The 24,072-nt window shown below is 36.9% G+C and overlaps 1 protein-coding gene and 1 long non-coding RNA gene across 2 annotated transcripts; one reads left to right on the top strand and one right to left on the bottom strand.

Moving 5' to 3' along the window:
- Positions 1-750: 750 nt before the first annotated feature.
- Positions 751-4,696, bottom strand: LOC109217120. Its single transcript, XR_002066602.1, has 2 exons — positions 4,411-4,696; positions 751-967 (listed from the first exon to the last, which is right to left on the bottom strand). It is a non-coding gene; the product is annotated as an uncharacterized LOC109217120 (long non-coding RNA).
- Positions 4,697-17,961: 13,265 nt separating this feature from the next.
- LOC109217117 lies at positions 17,962-23,821 on the top strand. The gene is made up of 2 exons (XM_019381348.1): positions 17,962-18,365; positions 23,020-23,821. The coding sequence occupies exons 1-2, from the start codon at positions 17,962-17,964 to the stop codon at positions 23,819-23,821; spliced, it is 1,206 nt and encodes a 401-aa protein (XP_019236893.1).
- The last annotated feature ends 251 nt before the right edge of the window (positions 23,822-24,072 follow it).

The following is a 24,072-nucleotide window of genomic DNA, read 5'->3' as shown; positions in this document are numbered from 1 at the left end:
TAGTTTTATTTTAATCAATTGAGAATTCATCAATCCTTTATTGAATACTCAATTTTAATTTGATAATCCAGACAGAATAAGAAAGAGGAGAGGAAATAAGATAAAGAAAGAAAAGTGACGCACTGACGCTGATCTAGAACTGGAATGTCTTTCCAGAGGACTCATTGAAGTGTCGAAGTGGTAAACTCATCTCACCAAAAATCATCAGAGAAAGAACGTAGTGTAAAGTCATGTATCATTAACCATTACATTAATAATAAACATATGTGTAGTGGAAGCTTAAATATAGAACATAGAGAAGAGCTACTTTGATTAGAAAGAAAGATTTGGTAATTCCAAGATAGAAAACAAATTCCACCTAATTGTCAAGTTCCCACTTCCGTAACAGGTCAGGAGTAACACTTACGTCATAAGGTAACAACTCAGGATCTAATGGAGATCAGTATCCAAGCAAACAAAAAAATGTTTAAAAGAAATGGGAACCAGAGTGTGCATTACCCTCAACTGAAATTTCCTTGACTAATGTTAGGGCATTCTTGGACTGTTAACTCTTGAAGCCACGACACATTTCTCTCAGCTAATCACATATTCACATTACACAATCAAGAAAATTACGCGATTAAATTAATTGTTGTATCAGAAAAGGCACTGTGGCTATTATGCAACCCTTTAAGAGGAGGTTAAACACGAATAAAATATTTTTGTTGTTGAGCTAATTCAATCATGAATACATACTGAGTAGCAAAATGGAAGCCACAGAAAAAGAACTCCACGCCAGATTGGATTGTATCTGACTTTCCCGATTTATTTAGATAAACAGTAGCAATAATGCAATAAACATATAAGCAAACTAAAAGCATTTCAAACAAATATAATACATATTACATTATTCAGTATTTCTTTCCAATAGGAGTAAGTAATATACCTTTAGTATTGCTGGATGATAGATCTCTGTGTTATAGAGCACCTACAAAAATAGGAGATAAAAAAAGTTATTCAGTACTTGAGGCATATCGTCAAACTTCTTCGCTGCATCCAAATTCTTCCCTTTTTATTACTATTTTTTCGTCATGGTAATTTCAGTATACTTCTACAGAAGAATTTGAACAATCAACTACATGCATGTACAAAATCCACCAAGGGAACGTTAAAAAAGAGTAAAGATCATATTGTAAGAATCAAATAGTAACATATAGTATACATGATTTACTTAAAACAAAACTAAAGTAAAAACGCAAGGAGAATTTCAGGAGCAGAATGAAGATTGTAGATCAATATTATTAAAAAAGAAGAAGATAGAATCGCATGTTTACATATCCATCAAGAAATAGGATAAAAACTACAAAATTCAGAGTTGGTCCATTACCTTCACTACCATCTAGCATTTGGTATAACCACCCCAATTTTTCTTTTTCTTCATTTCTCTCTCATCTTCTCCTATTGCTGCAGGAGCAAGTGAGAATGAAGGGTATATGTAATGACACGCACCTAAACTTAGGACATTCACAATCTAACAACAGAATTTTGTGGGGACCTCACATAAACTCACCACGAGACTTAGTAATGGCAACACAATAACAAAATAAATTGGCTTACCCTATACAATTTTAAGTACCAATTATTATTTCAAAAAGGTTCATCTCGCCTTATTGCAAAGAGTATCTACTCCAAACTTGATATGACTTTTCTTAACACAATTCCAACTTCATGAGTGAACATCTTATCACACCAATCAAGGTTAAGCTGGTGCATACTCTAACTCTTTGTGAAAAAAGAGTATACACATTCCAATCATTGTAGATAAACACCTCAAATCCTCCAACATTGGAGAATGGAGAGTGCTTCACAAGTTGAGAGATGGCAACAGCACCTGTCATGCCCCGAACCATGGTCTGGGCGTAACACGGCACTCGGTGCCTGACTGCATGTGACCGAGCAACCAACTGTATGGCTGGATCAACATGTGGTATAACTATGAGCTAGAGGTAAATATAAAACATGATAATCTACTAAAGAGTGACTGAAATATCGCAGATGCGAAAAATACTGAAAGGTCTGCAAGTATAAACAAGTAGCCGACTGCAAGTATATATGTGTGTGTGTGTGTGCGCGCGCGCGCGCGCGCACAAACTGCGGCCTCGGGCCCAAGTATACGTATACATAACTGCGACCTCAGGTCCAAAATGCATAAAGTATAAACTGCGGCCTCAGGCCCAAAAACAGGTATTCAACATTCAGGAATTTAGAATCAGGAACTGAGAATCATACTGCAATACATGATACTGAAATAATGAGCCATACCGAGTTGCATGATATTGGAATAGTGAATAGGATTAGACTGAGATGAGTATTCATAATAAGTTGATTTGTCATAACTGAAACTCATAAAATATCGAATGATTATGAAACTATGCCATCTAGAGAATAGAAGTTCTACTACTATTCAGGGAACTAAGGCATAGTTACTTTCTGAGGAAATTGTTAATGGTCATAATGAATGGGACGTAGGGAGAATCATAGACATTCCCAAACGTAAAGAGTTAGCCTTACATACCTTAACTTCCTGCCCCTGAGCGTAATACAATGTTTGTCAACCCTTTCAACTTTAATCTATAGCAATACAAGTCAAAGGGATTCCATATTAGCTATGATGCTCATGTTTTGGTCACTTAAGTATTTTATCAAACACTTGGTGAAATAAAGCTTCATAGTCCTTATTAATAGTGTCTCTACACCCAACAACCCATTCTCTCGTTCCTAGATAAATTCTAAAGTCTCAAATGATTATAATCAACATTATTCTTCATCACCCATAAGGTAAACAACACCCTTAACCAATAATCAACCCCCAACCCTATAATCGTTCATGCTTTGCTATCAAACCTATCAACTCATAACTCATGAACTAGGATTTATAATCGTTAAACCAATGCTAGAATCAATTAGAAGGTGAAGACATTACCTTTTTGAAGTTCAAACTCTTTGAATTCGAGTTCTAGGCTTCCTTCTCTCAACAACGATGTCCCAATCGAATATCTAATGATATGGAGGGTTTACCCATGTTAATAAGATGTTGGGAAATTGAAATTAACTTAGAATCACCATTAGAACTTACCTTGGGTGGTGGAGGGACCCTTAAGGAGTTAGGTTTTTGAGAGCTTTCCTTTCTAGAGCAAGTTTTTATGTTTTGGGGCTGTGGGGGACAAAATAGAGCTAAAAAATGACTTTCCAAGTTGGCCACCGCGTCCCAATAGGCCTGACCGCGGTCCCGACCACGGTAAATCGCTGGAGCACTACCTCACGTTCGCGGTCGCGGTCAAACGCGGCCGAACGCGGTGGTTACACACCATTCTGTAAAACGGGCATAACTTTTTGCACAGAGCTCCGTTTGGGCTCCACAATATCGTTGGAAAGCTATTTCAAAGGCCTACAACTTTCATGCTTCAAATTTTCCCAAATTCCTTACACATTTTCACTGAACCCTGCTGGAAGACAGACCTTCTGCAAACTTAGTCGATTTTGTCAAATCTTATGCACCTCACTTTCCATCTTGATTTTGAAACAACTATTTTCACCCATAATCATCCCGATGGGACTTCACATGTTCAAAATATAACCTTACTACTCCTTTAACTCATTCATACCTAAGCCGAATTTACGGGGTGTTACAACACCTTTATCCCCTCTCATATTGTTGTAAAAATGAAGGGCCCGTAGTTTGGAAGTTGAGGGAATTAGTTCGCGCATGCTGCATGTGGTATAACCAAACCCAAATATATACCTCTTTTTAGTTTGAGGATATTTTAACATGTTTATCTCATCGTACATCTTTTTTTCTTTTAAAATTTTCTTAAGGACTTATTTGGCATGAGTATCAATGTAGATCATGTTTAAACATTAACCATGTAAAACACTCTAGTAATTTAAAGAAAGCTTTATACCAAAATATAAGAAAAATGTGAACAAAGTAAATATAAAGTTAGAAGAACAGTAGAGAAAAGAGGAGAATGAACTAAACAGACAATATCCATGAAATATTAGATCTATGCAAATCAGTGTCAAATCAGAACATACATATATAGAAAGGGGTAGCAAAATAGAGAAAATAATATATTCATAAGCACGCAAGAAGAAGATACGAATAGGACAGGACGAAAGTAGAAACTAAATTGACACCTAATTTCAGCCAAAAGAAAATTAAAAGAAGCACTTTTACAAGGTTATCATCCAGGAACCATTTCCTTATCAATGAAATACGAATGTGTCTGAAATCCCTAAGTATACCATCTGCTTCTTTTTACATACACTACTATAAGCATTGAAATACAAATTAACGAAAACCATAAAATCGAAATAACCCAAATAAGGGATCTTAATAATTTTCTTAGAAAGTAGAATTTTATCCATTACCTCTTAATATGAGCCGCACTATGCATAAGATGGGCAAGATAAAGAGATTATCTCTTGCCTCATCTTATTCACATGCATTTGCAAAATAAGTTTCAAGAGCTAAAGACACAACATTTTCTTGAATACCCATAAGAAAATATGGCAGCTTCACCAAAGAATCAGTAGTACAGAGAACATTGATGGAGGAGAATTAAACAAGGATAAGGAGAACAGGGTATCAGTCTTGGTTTAGATGGTAAATCAATTTTACACAATTGTAGTACACGTGTTTTGAGGGAAAAGAATGGATAAAATTATCAATTTACCCCTACTTAATTCATATTTATAGAAGTGCCCCTGTTCGACTGTTCGTAGACCCCCAACTCCCACTTCTATATAACAACACTAGTGTCGGATGGCCTATGCCGAGCCCAGGCCCGAACATAAAATGAAGAAATTAGCATAAAGTATTAAGATCCCTTGAAACTAAGTATTTATAGAGTCGTATTAGACTTCATATATATGAGTTTGATTTGTTGCAACTAAGTATTTTCTCAATATTCAAGACATTTTCTCAATATTCTAGTGATGACTTATGCCTCACTTGAAACAATGTTCTTTTTGCTCAAACAACTCTATTAAACTTATTGACTATTTGTTTCGTGTACTTAGAAATATGACCCATGAGGTAGGGAGCACGACATGTAATTTAGTAAACCAGAAGTCTCTAAGAGAAAGCCTCTATTCTTCTCTTACAGTCAATCCATTTCTAAATTTGATTGCCTTGTAGGCTCCACCTCCATTAAACTATTAGCCAATGCTTCATTTCGCCGATTAAATATGTAGAATCCAATGTTGAAGGCAAACTCCAATGTATGAATCTATAAGAAGAAGTCGGAGAGAACTTTTCGGGCGATATAGATTCCATATCCAAAATGCTCAGAAGGAACCTTCAATATTTAAATCACGCAGAACCTGTCATAAGAATCCATATAGTTAATATATAAGACCTTTATATTTATTGAACACTGACAACAAAGATTATATAAAACTGTTTCCGTCTCCAAAGCAAATTGAATATATGGCCGACATGGCTATCCAAAGCAATGTTGCTAATTTAAAGAATAGGATGAGAAATAGATAGATCCCTATCTCTTAAGATATGGCAATAATCTGAATATGACTCTAGAAGATAAATTAATAAATAAGTTGTGCGTCAAATTCCACACAGATGCTACTTTGATTTACCGTACTTATTGTGGCTCACTTATACACGATTTAGCCATGACTATATAAAAAATATCAACCAAGGTAAAAACACACAGCTAATTGAATCCATATTTTCGGTTTAGCATTCCTTGTTGCTATCGCATATTTAATCTATACAAAAGTAGCAAGAAAAATATTGTGAGGTTGACTTCAAAAGCATTTGTTGTGCCACGCGTCGTCTGTAACTATCCAAATGAAACAACTAACCTTGTAGCGAGATTTGGACCTTCATATCCTCTTCCAAGAATCCAAGCCTCATTGCGAGCTCTGACATTAAAAAGACCTACAACACAAAGTATATATTTCAGCAACCATATTATAGTTGGCATATAGTGATGCAAAGCCTAAACAATAGATCCTACACTTGCAACTTCCAGCAACACAGTAACGGGTCTCTTCATCAGTGTGCAAACATGGGCATACATAGGATTTTTCGCAAGTGGTGTCGATATTTATAGAAGAGCGGCGAATAAATAATATTAATTATCATATTAATCAACAAGAAATAGCCTTAGTCCATTGGTTTTATTGAGTATTAAGTTATAATAGATTCAATGCTACAGCACCATAATTTTTAACAATATATATCAAGTGGTGTCATTTTCTTTATCTTATTATACCCGTACAGTATTACTACATATATTTCGTAAAAAATTTCAACGAAGCGGTGTCGCGTAACACCGTTTCATCTCTCATGCATCCGCCCCTGTGTGCAACTATTCTTCGTAAGACTTTTTAATCTTCTCCTCATAATTAATTATCTTTTTCGGGCAAACCTCACAAAAGTCCTGAAGGAAATTCATTGTGAATGTCATAATACTTGGAATTTTCAGGAACCAAGTCCATATATCACAGATGAGAAAGTTCATTTTAATAACTTTGACATACCATGTAAGAATATTCACGAGCCTCCCGAATTTTCTTCAACTCTTCATCAATTTACACAAAAAAGATCCAAATGTGATTCTTCAATTAGATTGAGTACATCTTGTTTTATCTTTCAACCATTGACATTTTTAATTCGCAAAGGAGATTGATGAAAAAAGGGAAAATTATGTATAAGAAAACAGAAGTATTGGAACAACCAAAGCAGCTTAACATTATAGATGTAAGAAAGGCAAAATCTTCTTAACTTAAACTGTTTCTGAAATACACCACAGGCAAGCAGACAAAGAGACATTCATGTATTTAGCAAGATATTAATGCAAACTTTAAATTAAAGCAAAATGAAACAGATTTTACGAACTTCAGAGAACTAACTTTACATATGTTCATTGTTCAAGATAATGAGATTTACACCAATGACCCTAACATCCCAGCACATTCTACCAAACAAACTCGAGCTCTTCAATTTGCTAATTTGGATTTTATCAACCTTGACTCATCAATGATATATACCTAGTTCATACAACAAAACTTTAAATAAGTTAAACAAGTTACAATAGCTTAGTTTAGATACAACTACAACACCATGTTATCAGAAGTTAAAGTCAAAACAGCTACTCTTTAACATTTGACGGGTTTAGGTACAATATAAATCAACATCAACCCAGCCTTACTACTTATATTATCCATTAAGAAAACTAAATTTTGATTAATAGACCAATATGAAGTTCAATTTCAGAAAATGCAGAAAGGATCTGCAGATTTGCACAACGATGATGCTAAGAAATGAGGACTTTAGTCACTATTGAATTAGGAAGTACCTCTTATATTAGGCACTGCAGAGAAATGAGGTTCCATATTCCTACACAAAACCCCCTTTTTGGTTTATTTTCCATATATTGCAATATTGCATTACATAACTGTCAAGCCCTAGTAGTTATTTCTCATTATGCAGCTTTACCTTGCATTTTTTCAAGAGATTCTTCCCACAATTTGAACTCGTGACTTCCTGATCACATAATAGAAACTCCTACCATTGCGCTAAGGCTTCTCAGTGGTATATGCAGGTAAAGCGTAGTTTCTTTGTATCATAGCTTCTTTGTGTTCAGAAAATTAAAAAGCTGATAAGCTATGATTAATTGGATAGCAACTACGATATTTTGCTTCAAAATGACATCAAGTAAAGCACTAATGTCAGAAGCAGAATTACCACAGAAGCTATAATCCCAAAATCATATGGTTTTCCAACAGCACCAGGTGATATGGATCTGTACAAGATAGCAGCAGTGAAAATTGCTGTCAACAAATATGATAAACTGTCGTGTAAAATAGACTATAACAACAGTGAAATAAATTAGCCATCGACATAATTTTAGCAATCAAATTCTGGTGAAAACACTTATAGATCATGAAGCACATTTGGTGTAGGAATGAATTTGTTACTTCAATGTGTAGTTAACCATTATGACTAAGAAGTAATTGACTAACCAGTTGTACACTATACTTTAAAAACAACATAAGTAGGAGTTCATAAACCCAAGTTGAGATTTAGCAAAGATTAGCAAACAACAATACCAACATTTCTAATATAGCTTATAGTTGGATCCAATCTTCATTTTTTTCGTGATTATGTCTTCAAGGTTCATAATATGCACAAAATTATGAACATAAAGTATATGATTAGGCAACAAACGTAGTTTCCAACCTTAACATTTAGAGAGTCTGCAAAAAGATTCTTAGCATGCCGGAGTACGTAAGTCGAGGATATTACGTGTGAACACTATGTGCAAGACCATACGCTGCAGAAAATTACTATGAATATGCAGTAACCAACAGTTTGAACAACAGGTGAATCAGATCCCAAATTTTACAAGGGAGAGCAAAAGTCGTCCCATGCCATGCCATATTTTGAAATGATTACACCAATTTATCTGTAGTGTAAAAGAGAAAAAAAGTTATAGTGGTAATTGGTGAATGCTCCAACTTATTTTGCTTGATCAATAAAAGAAACTGAACTGATTATAGACCAAATGACTAAAAGTTTTGTACTCTTAATTAAATGCATAAGTGGTTTCTGAAAATGATAAAGACGGTGAGATAATATTGTTGAGTGGGTGAAGAACTTATGTGCACTGACATGGACAAGCCAAATCTAACTAATTCTAGCACATAATATTAAGCTTCAGATAATGCTTTCACAAGAAATAGGACATAAAAGATGATTGTTCTTCCTGATTATATTGATATAAATATAGCACATACTGTGAAGCATATCTTAGCACTATTCTTTATAGGTTACAAGTAAAACAGAATAGAATATACCAATTCAGAAGGTACTATGGTTCTAACTGCATCAGCAAACTGGCAGCTAGGCATAACTGTTGCGACAATGCTGTGAAATAGAGAGGGTTAGCTTAAAGCTGAATCTGAAAATATCATAAGTACTCACAGTGCAACAACATCAGTCGTTTACCATAGAAAAGAGAGTTTACAAAAAGCAAATATCCAACAACATTTCTTCTTTCATAGTTATTGTAGTGCAGTTATCTGTTGTTCGGTGTTTGACATTCTTATCATGAGCTTCTGTCATCGAGTGAGCGCTATTGTTTTTAGTGTCGAATATCTATTTATGTAATTTTTCCTCAACTATCGGTACTCCAGTTGTCCTACACGTCATTGTGCATCATTATAGTTATAGTTTTTTAAACAAATAGCAAGGGATACTCATGAAAGAACAGATAAATATAACGACCAGAAATGACACAGCTATTTCACGTTATAAACGTGTATGATTATGAAGATTACCATTATAAAACAACTAACATGTAATATTTAATTACACAACAAATATATCCAAAGGAACTTTAGATTCGCCAGGAACAGATACGATATCACAATATGAATAACAACATAGCATTATTGAGACATTAACATATAACAACCCATTAAATTCAGAGAGTTATTTATTTATTCAGCTGGTTTAACCCACAGTGCACCATCTAACTTAGATTCTAGCAATAACAAAATCACATAACTAAAAATTCATACCCGTAAAATTTGAAAAAAGAGATAATTGTACCGAAGACGCAAAAGATAATTCCATTTTTCTTCAGCTACACTAACCCCAGCTCAGTGTAGAAACCAGAAACTAAGGACACTACCTTGTATTTGAAGAGAAAGAGTCACAGTTCTTTTGCAACCATCTTCAATCTGTCATGACGGTACCAGACCCACCTTTTCACATGGACTTCATGGTAATTAAACAGCTTCTGGAAATGTTCTCAAACCCAAATTTTCAGTTTCAGTTTACACGACTTGAAAAGAAAGCAATACAAAAGGCTTCTTCTCTCCATGTCTAGATCCAAAGAGAGTCGAGAAACTTGTTGGCAACTCAAAAACTCCAAAGATGAAATCTGAAAGCGGAAGAGAAACCCAATTTCGAAAATATAATGATGCATTGCCACCGGGACTTGGATGAGTGTGCGATCAAATGAAAAGATCAAATTAGCAGAAACAAGGACAGCAAAAGTGAACTGGCTTTAGGGCTAGCAGTTACCGCCATAAGTACGCTACACATGCTCATCAAAGGGCAAGTGTTGTTGAGCTACACATCACTAAAAGCAAGAGCGGGTTTAGCTTCCACATACAGTAACCAAAGAGACGATGAAGAGGCGCGTACCAATAGAGACAAAGAGTAAGCGGAAGGTTTTAGATTTTCAAAAAATTTAAAGTCGGCGGTGTAAAATATAGAAATACCAAAGTACCCCCAATGTTGATGCAACATCAATAGCCCAACAGGACAACGAAAAGGACTTTATCGTAAATTTGTGAAAACAGGACGACGAAGAGATCCTTAACTGTCGCTTCTAAATAGTAGAAAATAAGACAAAGTAAAACTATTTTTGTGCTTTTAGTTATTTATTTTTATATTTTTTTTCAAAAGTCTTAATTAATATAAAATGGACTTAAATTCTAAAAAATTAAAGTTAACTCAAATAAATGCGTAAAAATAATAGGAATACTAAAAAAAATACGCGGGTCTAAAATTAAGTGCTTACAGCTGCCCCTCTTTGCTTGGAAATACGAAGAGTTTTCGGAGCAAAGAACAATAAGCAACGTAATTGATTTATGACCTGACGCTTATTCAAAAGAAAAAAAATGGGTAAAAGATTGTGACCGAGCCCTGGTATCTGAGCTGCCTACATATCCTTGGCTATAAAGAAATCAGGCCACGTGTAGTTCAGAAGTGCAACAATAGCGTCAGTTATGGCCGTCGCCGGTCATCGCCTCCGACAGCGGCAACCATGGAAAGGGCAAGAGTTGCTGAGTTTTTAGCCAATGTAGAAAATGGGTAAAAATGACTTTTAAGAAGAAGAAGATGAAGCTCTATTTTTCCTTTCTTTCCAGCTTCGCCTAGATCTATTTTCGTTCCCCTAATCCCTTTTCGTTTTTGTCCAAATCTGTTCCTCCCTTATTCCCATTCCCGTTTCCTCTCTGTTCTCTGTTTGTTATGGCTCTTCCTAATTAAGGAAATGGGGTAGTTTTTGTGGTTTAAGGTTTTGAGAGGAAAGGGGTCCTCTCTTAATGGGAATGAAGGAAAGGAAATGGGATCGTTTGGAAGAAGGCAACGGCTAATAAGAGCTCTTAGGGTGCCGCTATTGTCTCTCTTTCTATTGATTTCGAAAAATGGTCCTTGCCCATCAGAATTTTAGAAGGGAAATGGCTGCTGCTCTCTCTATTTTTGTCCAAAAAAAGAGACGATGGGTGTGTGGCTCAGGGGTCTACTGCGGCTCTTAGCTTCTTAGGGTGGGCAGCTCTTGTGTGTGAGAGATAGGGTTAGGGTTTTAGTTAAAATGTGGCTTATATATGAGTGATGGGAGTAATTATGGCCCTTGGATCTAAAGGATTTGATGGTTGAGATTGAAAAATAAACATGGGGCGGGTCAATGGATAGAGTCGCGGGTCAAACTGATGGGTCATGGATTTGGGAAGATTGGGCTTAAGTAGCTCAAAATTGGGCTAAATATGCTTGGGTTTTTGATAAATCTGAAAATCCTAGCCCAAAACTCTACTTGTTCTAAAAATTAATAACCTCAGCGTAAATATAAAATAAGACAAAGTAGAACTATTTTTGTGCTTTTAATTATTTATTATTTATATTTTTTTTCAAAAGTCTTAATTAATATAAAATGGACTTAAATTCTAGAAAATTAAAGTTAACTCAAATAAATGCGTAAAAATAATAGGAATACTAAAAAAATTGCGCAAGTCAAAAATTACGTGCTTGCAGCTGACCCTCTTTGCTTGGAAAGACGAAGAGTTTTCGGAGCAAAGAATAATAAGCAACGTAGTTTATTTATGACCCGACTCTTATTCAAAACAAAAGAAAGATGGGTAAAAGATTGTGACCGAGCCCTGGTATCTGAGCTGCCTACATATCTTTGGCTATAAAGGAATCAGGCCACGTGTAGTTCAGAAGTGAATGAAATGATGGAGTGTGCGTAGAAGCCGAGAAAGTCGAGTGAGGTACCGTTCCGTCGAGGTTCTGGTCCGCGGTCTCATTATTACATCAAAATCAAAAATAAAAAAGACTAACTAAGCTTGTCAGTTATATATGAGTTACAAGATTCCTATCTATAAGTCTTCTGAAGCTTGTCTTGAGTCTTGAACGATTCTTCATGCAGACTTTGATTTGAACCTTGATGCTTGCTAGTTGCAGGTGCTAATTCACTCTTCCACGACTTCTTCGGATCAAGACGGGACATGCAGTGCTCGTAACTTCAACCACGTCTTGAGCAGTTCACATCTTTCTCTGCTTCTGCATTTTGGATTCACTTTTTTGTTTTGGATTGGGACTACTTCTGTTGGTCATCTCGGATTGTCGCATTCTTGCCGCGAGCTTCTGCTACTTCTAACTTGAATTGAATTTTGAAATGACTTCCCTCATTCTCCAGGTGGGCGCCTGCTACTGACTTGAAACTTGTAATAATTTCGAAATGAATTCCCTCATTCTCTAGGTGGGTGCCTGCAATCAAAACAACAAAACAAATAAAATTTTCTGCCCCAGTTTGCATTCGGAAGATTTGTGAGTTGTTAGCAAAACAGTAAACCACTTATGCTATTGATGCAATGATGAGAGTAAACTAAAGACTCGACTAGGATGTGCATCATCCTTGAATAAAACCAAGAAACTTTGACTAGCAAATGCGTCTGCTAAAAATAAAACATGAATGACCCAAACTAGGAAGTGCGTCTCCTAGGGATGAAATCTCAATTTAGGAAGTGCGTATCCTAAAACAAAAATATAACTTGAAATACCCCAACTAGGAAGTGCATCTCCTAGGGGTGAAACTTCAATGACTCAAACTAGGAAGTGCGTCTCCTAGGAATGAACTTAAATGACTCAAACTAGGAAGTGCATCTCCTAGGGGTAAAATCTCAATTTAGGAAGAGCGTCTCCTAAAACAAAATATAACTTGAAAGACCCAGACTTGGAAGTGCGTCTCCTATGGGTAAAACCTCATTGACTCAAACTAATATGACCCAAACTAGGAAGTGCGTCTCCTAGGGTAAAATCTCAATTTAGGAAGTGCGTCTCCTGAAGCAAAATATAACTTGAAAGACCCAGACTAGGAAGTGCGTCTCCTAGGGGCGAAACTTCAATGACTCAAACTAGGAAGTGCGTCTCCTAGGAATGAATTCAAATGACCAAAGCTAGGAAGTGCGTCTCCTAAAAAGTATAATCTGAAAGATCCCTACTAGGAAGTGCGTCTCCTAACGGGTAAAACTTCAATGACTCCAACTAGGCGTGCGTCTCCTAGGGATGAATTTAAATGACCAAAAAAACTAGGAAGTGCATCTCCTAGGGGTGGAATCTCAATTTAGGAAGTGCGTCTCCTAAAACAAAATATAACTTGAAAGACCCAGACTAGGAAGTGCGTAGGGGCAAAACTTCAATGACTCAAACTAGGAAGTGCGTCTCCTAGGAATGAATTTAAATGACCAAAGCTAGGAAGTGCGTCTCCTAAAAAGTATAATCTGAAAGATCCCTACTAGGAAGTGTGTCTCATAACGGGTAAACTTCAATGACTCCAACTAGGACGTGCGTCTCCTAGGGATGAATTTAAATGGCCAAAAACTAGGAAGTGCGTCTCCTAGGGGTGGAATCTCAATTTAGGAAGTGCGTCTCCTAAAACTATATCCTGAAAAACCCAGACTAGGAAGTGCATCTCCTAGGGGTAAATCTCAATTTAGGAAGTGCGTCTCCTAAAAAAAAATATAACTTGAAAGACCCAGACTAGGAAGTGCGTCTCCTAGTGGCGAAACTTCAATGACTCAAACTATGAAGTGTGTCTCCTAGGAATGAATTTAAATGACCCAAACTAGGAAGTGTGTCTCCTAGGGATAAAATCTCAATTTAGGAAGTGTGTCTCCTAAAAGTATTACTTGAAAGACCTTGATTAGGAAGTGCGTCTCCTAGGGGTAAAATCTCAATTTAGGAAGTGCGCGCTTGTCACGATCAACTTGGATTTCAACTTGGAAGTTAGTGCTTGCTATCGGCCTACTGCTTTTCCGGACCGCCCTTATCACAAGAAATATTCCTGATTCGTTCAAATCCAATACCATATGCCCGATACATTGCACTCGTGTTCTAACGTTCACCAGATCTTTGCATCTTACCTCAATCCCAAGAACATCTATTATCACCAACTCAGTGCACCCACTATTCTCATGCGTTATGCCAATTTGATGTGCTTGCCAAACATCGGCTTCATGTGATTAAAAAGCTGGTAGCAGATTTTGAAGTCATTTCTCACTTGTTTCGACAAAAACAGACTCAAAAGGGACTTAAACAAAACAAGAGGAACAAAATAAGGAGAAAAACGAGAATAGATGATATCTAACAAGAAAAAAACTTTTACACAAAAAAAAGGAACAAAGTAGGAACTAATATGATTTGAAGGCCATCTCCACTGACCATGACATGCATTTTGGACTAAGCGGCCTGATCTGTTAAGCGAGTCTAATCTTTAACTCTTATTATTCCTCTAAGCTGTGAAACTGGGCTTCAGTGCTCCAATTGTCCTATTTGATCCACAATCCTCAGTTGACTTGTAGTTCCCTGAAGGGTTTTCACTATCAAGCCTCTCTCATTTTGCTCTTTTCTCAACTCACCATCGCCTTACAGTGTCCATGAGGGTTTTCACCGATAAGACTCTCTCACTTGATCATTTTCTCTCTTTGCGCTGAGAACAAAGGTATTATCCATGATGCACGAAGATCATACTTTCACCACAAACTTGATTTGACATCCTCAAAGATTGGTCGGAAGGTCTTTCGTTGGACCGTAATGTAGGCTTTTGGACATGGTTGGAAAGAAAGGGTGGCATGAAGGCTCAAAATAATTTATGATGAAAGGATTCAAAATTACAACTTTTGGGAATCAGATCTTTTAGCCAAAATTAAAACTTCTGCCCCAGTTTCCTGGGGTCTAGGAATTTTTTTGATTTTTGCTTTGATGGGATCGAACCTCAGAGTAAAGCTGCCTACGTATCCTTAAAAGGAATCAGGTTGAACGTAGTTCAAACACAAAAGTTGAATTATTTTGTTGTTTTTCTTTTCCTTTTTTTTTTCTTTCTTCTTTTTCCCTTTTTTCCTATTTTTTTTTCTTTTCCTTTCATTTCCTTTCTTTTTCTCTTTTTCTTTTCTAGTTCCTAACTCTACTTCTGATTCCAAATGAGGGGTATGAAACAAAATAAATTAAGCTTCAAAAGGGGTAGCAAAAGATAAAAGTGTTTGGGTAGCAGAATAAAATGCCTTTGTCATACCAAACTTTAAGAATGCCAAGTACAAACATGCAATCGAAAATAAGCAAAGAAACCATACATAGTATCTATTAATGGCATCAACACAAACAAAAAGTGTCAATGGGCAATACCTTTGTCCCAATGAATGACTATTTCTAGTTCGAAGCAGACTTGACTCAACCTTCTCTTGATGTGGAAGAATGCATTTCAGCACTGACTGATCTACCTCAAACTGCTTGAGAGACATTTCCTTGTTGTATGCTCTTATCAACCTCTTGATTTCCCAGACTAACTACCTCAGTTTCACTCAGTTCAAGCTTTAGGTTATCTCAGAATGCGTGAATCTTTACTTGTTTCCTCAAATGCATCCTTTTATCATATTCAAAACTGTGTCATTGCTTCATGATTAGACTAACTTTCAAGACCAGGATGAGAATTATGCGTGCATTTCATGTCACTAGAGTCAGAACTATAAAAGGAAAAGTGACTTAAACAAAAACTGACTAGAACTAGCAGAAAACAGGAGATTGCATTAGACATAAGGTGAAAGGGTTTGAACAGTGAGATAAGCACAACAAAACTTGGGTTACAACCCTGGAACGATCTTAGATAACACTAGACGAGTTACTATGCCAAAACGAACTAGGCAAAATAGAAGGATAGAAGGGTTTGAGTCACAAGACAATATCCGGATTACAACCCTGAAATAACCCGGACAACAAAAATAATGACAAAATAAACTACCAGGGCTCCTTCATGGCTAACCAAGTAAGGAGTGTCTTTCCAATTACTAAGCTCGAGTAATTGGGTAGTGAGTCGCACATCAAAATTATTGGGACCTGGTGGGCCAACTCTGGGGTGTATTATTGGACATCATGAGGTTTGACTGGTCTTCACTGTTGGATCTTTGAAGGAGAGGTTGTTGAGAAGTTGTGATAGTGGGGACAGTGGATATGACAAGAGGGCTATTTTTGGGAAATGTAGTTGGAGGACGAACAATGGAGTTACTAGGGAGGTTAGAAAAGCTATGGTAAATGGAAAAATCTGGAGAATATGGCGGATCATCTGGCACTATGACTAGGGCTCGGGTGAGGGTAGCATCTAGGGAGCTAGGTGGCGGTGGGGGTGGTGCCTTCCAGTCATCCAAGCTTGATACATGTCCGCCATTGACGGTGACCTAACGTGCGCCTCTGCCGGCATGGGTAGGGGGAGACCTAAGAGAGTGATCCAGATCACAACTACTAGTAAGGAACTAGTAATTGAGCAAACGAAGAAGATCGAAGACATGTAGAAGCTGCCGAGCTCAATGGAACAGTTGCAGAGCTCTAATGAGACATGGCCGCCTTTGCATGGAGTGAATTCAGCTAGATCAACTCCAATTGATAAAGGTGAACAAAGCCAAACTGTGAAACTATTTGAAACAGTTCCAATTATAGAGAAAATTGAGGTTGAAAAGGTGATACAGAGGAAGGAGGTCCAACAGACGAAAGCACCGAAGCTAGCTATGGCGAAGGAAGTCTAAATCCATAAAAAACTAGATGAGGCACAGAAGAAGGAGTGGGTGAACCTATTTGCTAGAAATAATTTGGCGTCTAGAGGTATGAACCTCAAATTTATTGCTCCGATGATCGAAAATGGTGAAAAAATAGTTGAACTAGATACAGATGAGGTTGAGCGAGAAACGATGAAATGGAAACATACAATTGTACTGTATGTTGTGGGTGACACCCCCTCAATTGGTGTTTTGGATCGATTTATTGCTGCACAGTGGAATTTTGTTAGCAAACCAAAAATATACTTCCATAATGATGGATATTTTGTGGTTAAGCTCAACAGTGTGGAGGACAGGGATGCTGTGCTGATGTCTGGACCGTATACGATAAGAAACAAGCCTATAATTGTTAAAGCTTGGTCGCCTAACTTTGATTTCAGCAAGGAAGTTTTACAGACTATTCCTGTTTGGGTAAAATTGCCCAACTTGCCATTGATGTTGGAGTATGGATTCACTCAGTAGGATAGGAAGTGGCTTAGGAATTCCCCTATATGCTGATGAATTTACTTCAAAAATTGAGAGGATTTCCTATGCAAGGCTTTTGGCTGAAATGGATGTTACAAAGGAGATGCCTACTGTTCTAAAGGTTATGGATCCTAAGGGCAAAGTTTTTGAACAATCAATTGACTATGATTGGCTTCCTGAATATTACCACACCTGCCTTCAGGTTGGACATAGCTGCAGGGCTGCCCGGACAGTTATAGAAGGGAAACAAAAACCAAGGATGGAGTGGAGAAGAAGAACAGAACCAATCAAGACTGAAAAGGCTGAAAGTGTTCCAACTAACAATACTGGAAAGGCTGAAAGTGTTCCAACTAATAATGTAATACAAGCAAGCAAGATAGGTGATATTGAGGCTGATCAACTACCAGACTGGGAACTAGCTAAAAGGAAATCTGCAGCTAAAAGTAAGATGGCAAACATAAGAGGTGATACTAGCATTAATGTGGTGAATAGATTTAGCCCACTTAGCTTTGAGATAGGGGATATAACTGTGGAGAAAGGGCAATGTAGCTACCAGGGTGATACTGGGGATCCTAAGTCTAAACAATCAAACAAATGAGACTTATAGCTTGGAATGTGAGGGGTGTAAATGAAGTTTATAAACAAAAAGAAGTAAAGAAGTTCATTGTAAATAATGAAGTAGCACTGATAGCTATACTGGAAAACAGAGTAAAGGAAGATAATGCTAGCAGAGTAACACAAAAATATGCAACTAACTGGAAATGGTGTGCAAACTATGCACATAGCTCAAAAGGAAGAATATGGGTTATTTGGGACCCAAACAGACTGGAGTTTGAAGCTACTACCATGAGTTCTCAGGCTATTCATGGAATCCTTAGCATTCCTCGTTTACATCTAAAACTGCACTTGAAAGCAGTTTATGGTTTGCATACTATTGAGGCAAGGAAGGAGTTATGGGAAGAGTTGAAGGGGGTGAGTATATCAGTCCAAAGGCCATGGTTAGTCTTTGGGGATTTCAATGCTATAACTGATATAGAGGATAGGTGTCGCGCCCCCTTTTTTCCTCCTCACGGAGAAAGTCCCGGTTTGGACATTCCATGGGGGGATCGACTCGTTTCCTTTTGGGATTTGGGTATTTGAAGAGTCGCCACCTAACGGATTATGGTGCGTTAGGGCACCTAGAGCGATTAACTCTTAGACTAGTTTGCATTACCAGAGATTTAGGGTAAGGGCTCGAAATAACCTTGAGGGGAAGGTGTTAGGCACCCCTCTCAGTCCACAACGGTGGGTCCCGGCCGAACTTATACTTATGAATTAGTCCTTTAACAAATAAGTAGTTGAAACACATAATTGCAAATAAAGCATGTTGGACATTGTATGACTCAAATAATAAGACAAAGGCTTTGAACAAGTTGTGTACATATAAAAAAAAAAGTAAAGTTTTAGACAAAGGGAATTTGGGAAGGAGGGGTCCTAGGTTGGTTAGACTATAGGATCACCCCATTCAATGCCCGGTAAACACTCCTCAATGAGGGGCTACACGTGACATTAACGCGTAGTCATCATATCCATATCTATCATTCCCACCCCTTAGCGGTTATTAAGCGAATGTTATTTAGCGATCTCTATGCGTGCTGTTACCCGTCCCTTCTTAATGGTCCTGGAGGAAATTAGGACCTCTACCTATAGGCAGTTCTAGACAGACCCCTAAGGTTTAAAGGAGAAATACTAAGGTGACAAGCAAGAACACATAGGACTTTAGCAAATAAAAGCAGGAAGGAGCAAATAAGAGGCTCAGGTTTACCTCCGCAGATAATGCATGTAAACAGCACGACTCAAACATAAACAAGAGCAGTATTATTAAACGGGATCCTAAGACATGATGTCTAGGTGAGCATCAGAACATAAGAGACATGCAGATTTTTTTTTAAACTTAGAAACAGGGGCCTAATCAGTTTGCCTACTGATTTTAAGCCTGTTAACCATTAAGCAGTAAACACAAAGAACAGTTTCCAGTTTTATAGAGGTTGATTACCTAAGGCTTGCCTAGGCGTAGGATAATGCACAACAGTTACCAGAATTATTAAAATAGTTTAGAAGTTATTTTACCTAAAGCATGTTGTTCTAAGTATTGCGAAGATACAGGGATTATGACCAATTTTACTTAAACAGGATAAATGTGACATTGTTTTTACATCTTTCATAACCAGTAGTTTAAACTAGATGTGACTGAACGAGTATGAACGAGATCCTAAAATAGGGTATCTAACATGCACATATAAAATGCAGAATGATTTCAGGATATGCAGAATTTCTAAAGCATGATTTCTAAATGCCCGGAAAGTTACAACATGATTTCAGGATGTGCAGGAGCAACAATTTTATGTTAATGCTGTTATTTAGCCTAAAACAAGATTTCTAAGTGATAAAAATAATGTCAAATGAGATGCTTAAACAGTAAACCTAAGAACATGATATCTAATGCATGACATGCTTGGAATGTATTGGTCCTAAACATGGATTCTAATGCACATATGGGAAATGTAAACCTAAGGCACGGTTTCTACCCATTGATATTGATAATATATATGACTACCCTCCCCTTTTCACTAGCCAACCCCAATATTCGTTTACAATAATTATTACAAACCAGTATTGAAATGAATTACATAAGTAGAAAAAGAAAATAAGAAATTACACTATAGAGAGCCTGAAAACAGGCCCAGATTTCCAGAACCTCAAATGCCCAGATGTTTCATAGCCTTTCTCAAATCCCGATGTGTCAGAGTTCCCTAAGGACCTCAAGGATCCCGGGCAGTGCTCACACCCAAATTTCACAACCATAACTGAGTAGGTGTGGTGTGGAAGATCCAGCTCCAATGCATCAGAGTTCAGAGGGATCTCATAGGGATCCCTAAGCAGTCACACATTGGATGGGCAGAACTTAAGGACCTAAGAGTAGAGTGAGAGTGCTTGACATGGTTTTGAAAAGGTTTTAGCAGGAAAGCGGTGTGAAAAGAGACTTAGTTGAAATAGTTTTGTAAATAAGAGAGTTGTTTAGTAGAACAACTTTTGAAAATAGTTGTGTAATTAAACAAACAGCAGGTCAGTCAAACAAGTTCAGCAACACTCAGAGAACAAACCTTCACACATGGTCAATTGGGGGTTGGGGACAAATAGAGCATGTATGGTGAACACATAACAGGCAGAAGTCCTTTGCACTTGGTGCAGGTAGTAAGACATAGATTCAGGAGTGTTAATTAGAACACATTTACAGAACCAGAGATGCTTTAGGGAGATTCATGGGGGTTGGGAGATAGTAGAGTAAAGGATTTTATACTAAACATGGTTGAGCATAATATTAAGACAACTTGGGACAATAGCCCAATAGGTGCATACTAGAACTAGTCAACAGTATACAAGCATTAAACAAAGTAAAGTCAAGTTACTGGTTCACGAGAGCATGCTGACCCTAAAGAGGTAAGACATGGCTAGCATAACTAGATGAAGCAAAAGAGATTAATTACATGTTGAACAGCAAAACCATAGGTAGAAACAAATCAGGAACATCATGAACTGAAGTAGTAAAAGAAACATATTATTTTTGGGACTTGAATTGAAATCAGAACATACCAGTATAGAGATAGTAAACACAAAGTGAAGAATAGGAGAGCACAATAATTAGCCTTGGCTTGCAGCCGGCTAATTCAGAATAGTAGCAAGTAACAAAGAAAGAAAGCAGAAAGCTTTTTGAGTGTGAGAGAGTTTTTGAACCAATGTGTTCGTGTGTTTTTGTTAATGAGAGAGCATATGTATATATAGTTTGAAACTAGGTAGAATAATAAGGTAAGAATCAAAGTCATGCAGTAATTATGGAACTAGGTATCAATTAGTATAAAATCAGTATAAGTACTCCCTTAATTAAGAGAGTTAACTTCAAACGGTAAAGACAAATAAGGAAGGAGATCACATAAGACTGGAATATAACACAAAAGGAAATAATTTCAGCATAGTGCAAGTACATAACAAGTAATTAGGCTAGGTTCAGAAAATCTAATTAAGGAAAGTACTTAAGAATCGATTGACAGCATAGTCGACCAAAAAATAAGGCAAGAAAATATCTTAGAGGTTGAAAATCAGTAAGGAAATCATCACAAGAGATTAGTGAAAGGTATCAATTACAGGAAATTAGGGATTCAAACAGGAGTAGTACTAATTAAGGGGAGATTACCACAAGTCTCTATGCATACACGGAATAAACACATAATAGGAAAGAAGAGGCAAAAAATCAGAAACCCTAATGAGCACAGTAGTAAAAATCACATAGAATCAGGGATTCAACTAGAAAAAATAGTAATAATTAGAGGAATTGACAGAATAAACATAATATAAGCGGAAGAAGCAAAAAATCAGAAACCCTAATGAACATAATAGGGTAAAATTATAGAAACTCGGAATGTTCATGAGAAACATGCACACATACGAATCAAATCATCAGAGACAGACTCAGATAAAAAGGGAAAAGCATGAATAAACGTTTAAACGTAGTAAAAATCATAGAATAATACGGAAAATCGGAAGGAAAAGTCATTTTGAAAAGGGGTTAAAAAACCCTAGTTTGAAGATGAAAATGCGTTTTTAAAATATCGGAGAGATTCTTAAGAAAACAGTAAAGATAACTCAAAATATACTCAGATCTGTGGTAGATATGAAGAGTCAAGAGATGAGATAGGGTTTCAGAGAGAGAGAACCCAGAGATAAAGAGATTCCAACTTAGAAGCCATGGATCTAGCCGGAAAATATAAAGATCTTACTCGGACGGCCAAGGGTGACCTGAGAACGGCATGAAAAGGCCATGGGTGTGAGTTGAACACCCTCTGGTCCCCTTTAGGACCTCAAGGTAGCAAGGATCTGGCATGTGAGGGATCCATGGAGGCTAGGGATGGTGGTTGAGCCACCATTGTTACCGGCGAGCCAACGGCCGATGAGAGGAGCTTAGGGTTTAGCAGAGAGAGCTTGAGAGAGATGAGAGGATGTAATGGCGGAGCAGAAAAGAGAATGAGAGAATGGGAATGAGGGTTTGGGGGGTAGTCTTTTAGGTTAATTATGGTATGGGTGAATCTGGTCCGTTGATCAAAATTGATCAACAGTCCAGATTAAATTGGGTTTGGGGTCTGGTTTAATTAGGCTAGAATTGAAATAAAAGTAGGCTATTTGTTAAATACCCAATTAAATTAATTAGAATAATTTGTAAAAATAGCTAATAATCACAAAAAATGAATTTCATGCATAGAAAATAATTTAAAATGGTTATTTAGTATTTTAAAATACAATTGACTAATTTCCGATCAAAAATAGTATAAAATTATATGCTTGGGCTATAATTGCAAAGTTATTGCAATTATAGCTAAAAGGTGCCAATTTGGCTAATTATGAAATAATTTGGTCTTAATAGGACCAAAAATAATAAATTACATCAAGAAATGCTTTTGAAATCATTTGTGAGGCAATTTTGTAATTATTTCTTAGAAATAAAATGCAGGATAAATTAATAAAAATATAGGAAAATATCAATTGCTAATCAATGCATGATTTTGAAGACATATATGCAATTTGAAATATTTTATGGGAAAAATTGGGTATTAACAATAGGCAGTTTGGCAACCCAGTCCAAGAGAATGAAATAAGGGATTACAATGACTTTATACAAGCTAGTGGCATGATAGAGTTACGAGCAATAGGGAGGAAATATACTTGGTCAAATGGACAAATCTGGAGCAGGATAGACAGAGCTCTTGTGAATGCAGAATGGTTGATGACAGCTGCTATTACTGAAGTAATGATCTTAAACCCTGGGATTTCAGACCATACTCCACTAAGTATTCAACTAAAAGATGATGTGCATATAAGTCCAAAGCCTTTTAGATTCCTGAACTGCCTTGCAGATTACACAGACTTCCTAAAAGTGGTGGCTAATACTTGGTGCGAAACTACAGGAAAGCAGCACATGCATGACATATGGTGGAAGCTTAAAGCAATGAAGAAAGAGTTGAAACAACTGAATCATACAGAATTAAGAAATGTAGGGGAGAGGATTGAGTTCTATAGACAGAAGTTGCAAGATATTCAAACACAAAGGGGCCATCACACTCAACCAGATCTACTGTTTGAAGAAGAGAAAGAAGTGAAGGTTGAACTAGAGAAATGGAGCCTAGTGGAGGAAAGTATTCTGAAGCAGAAGTCTAGGAACAAATGGCTAGAACTTGGTGATGAGAACAATTCTTATTTCTCTGCTAGTTTGAGGAATAGACAGGCTCAAAACAGAATTACAAGCCTTATTGATTCTAAAGGAGATATTATTCAACAACCAGAAGACATTGCTGCAGAAGTGACTAGTTTCTATAAAATACTATTAGGGAGTGCTGCTGCTCAGCTTCCAGCAATTGATCCTTAGGTTATGAAACGTGGAAATGTACTCAACATACATCAACAACTGCAGCTAGCATCACAGGTAACTCAAGATGAAATATTTCAAGCCCTTATGAGTATTGATGATCATAAAGCTCCCGGATGTGATGGATTTAATGCACTCTTTTTCAAGAAAGTTTGGGGTGTGATTGGAAGTAATGTTACTGAAGCTGTCCTCCAGTTCTTCATGGAAGGAGATATATACAAAGCAATAAACTGTACAACAATTATATTAAT

Source organism: Nicotiana attenuata, unplaced genomic scaffold (genome assembly GCF_001879085.1).
Source record: "Nicotiana attenuata strain UT unplaced genomic scaffold, NIATTr2, whole genome shotgun sequence".
Classification (NCBI taxonomy): Eukaryota; Viridiplantae; Streptophyta; class Magnoliopsida; order Solanales; family Solanaceae; genus Nicotiana; species Nicotiana attenuata.
Note: the sequence above shows the minus strand (reverse complement) of the source record. Positions and strands in the feature narration are given on the sequence as shown.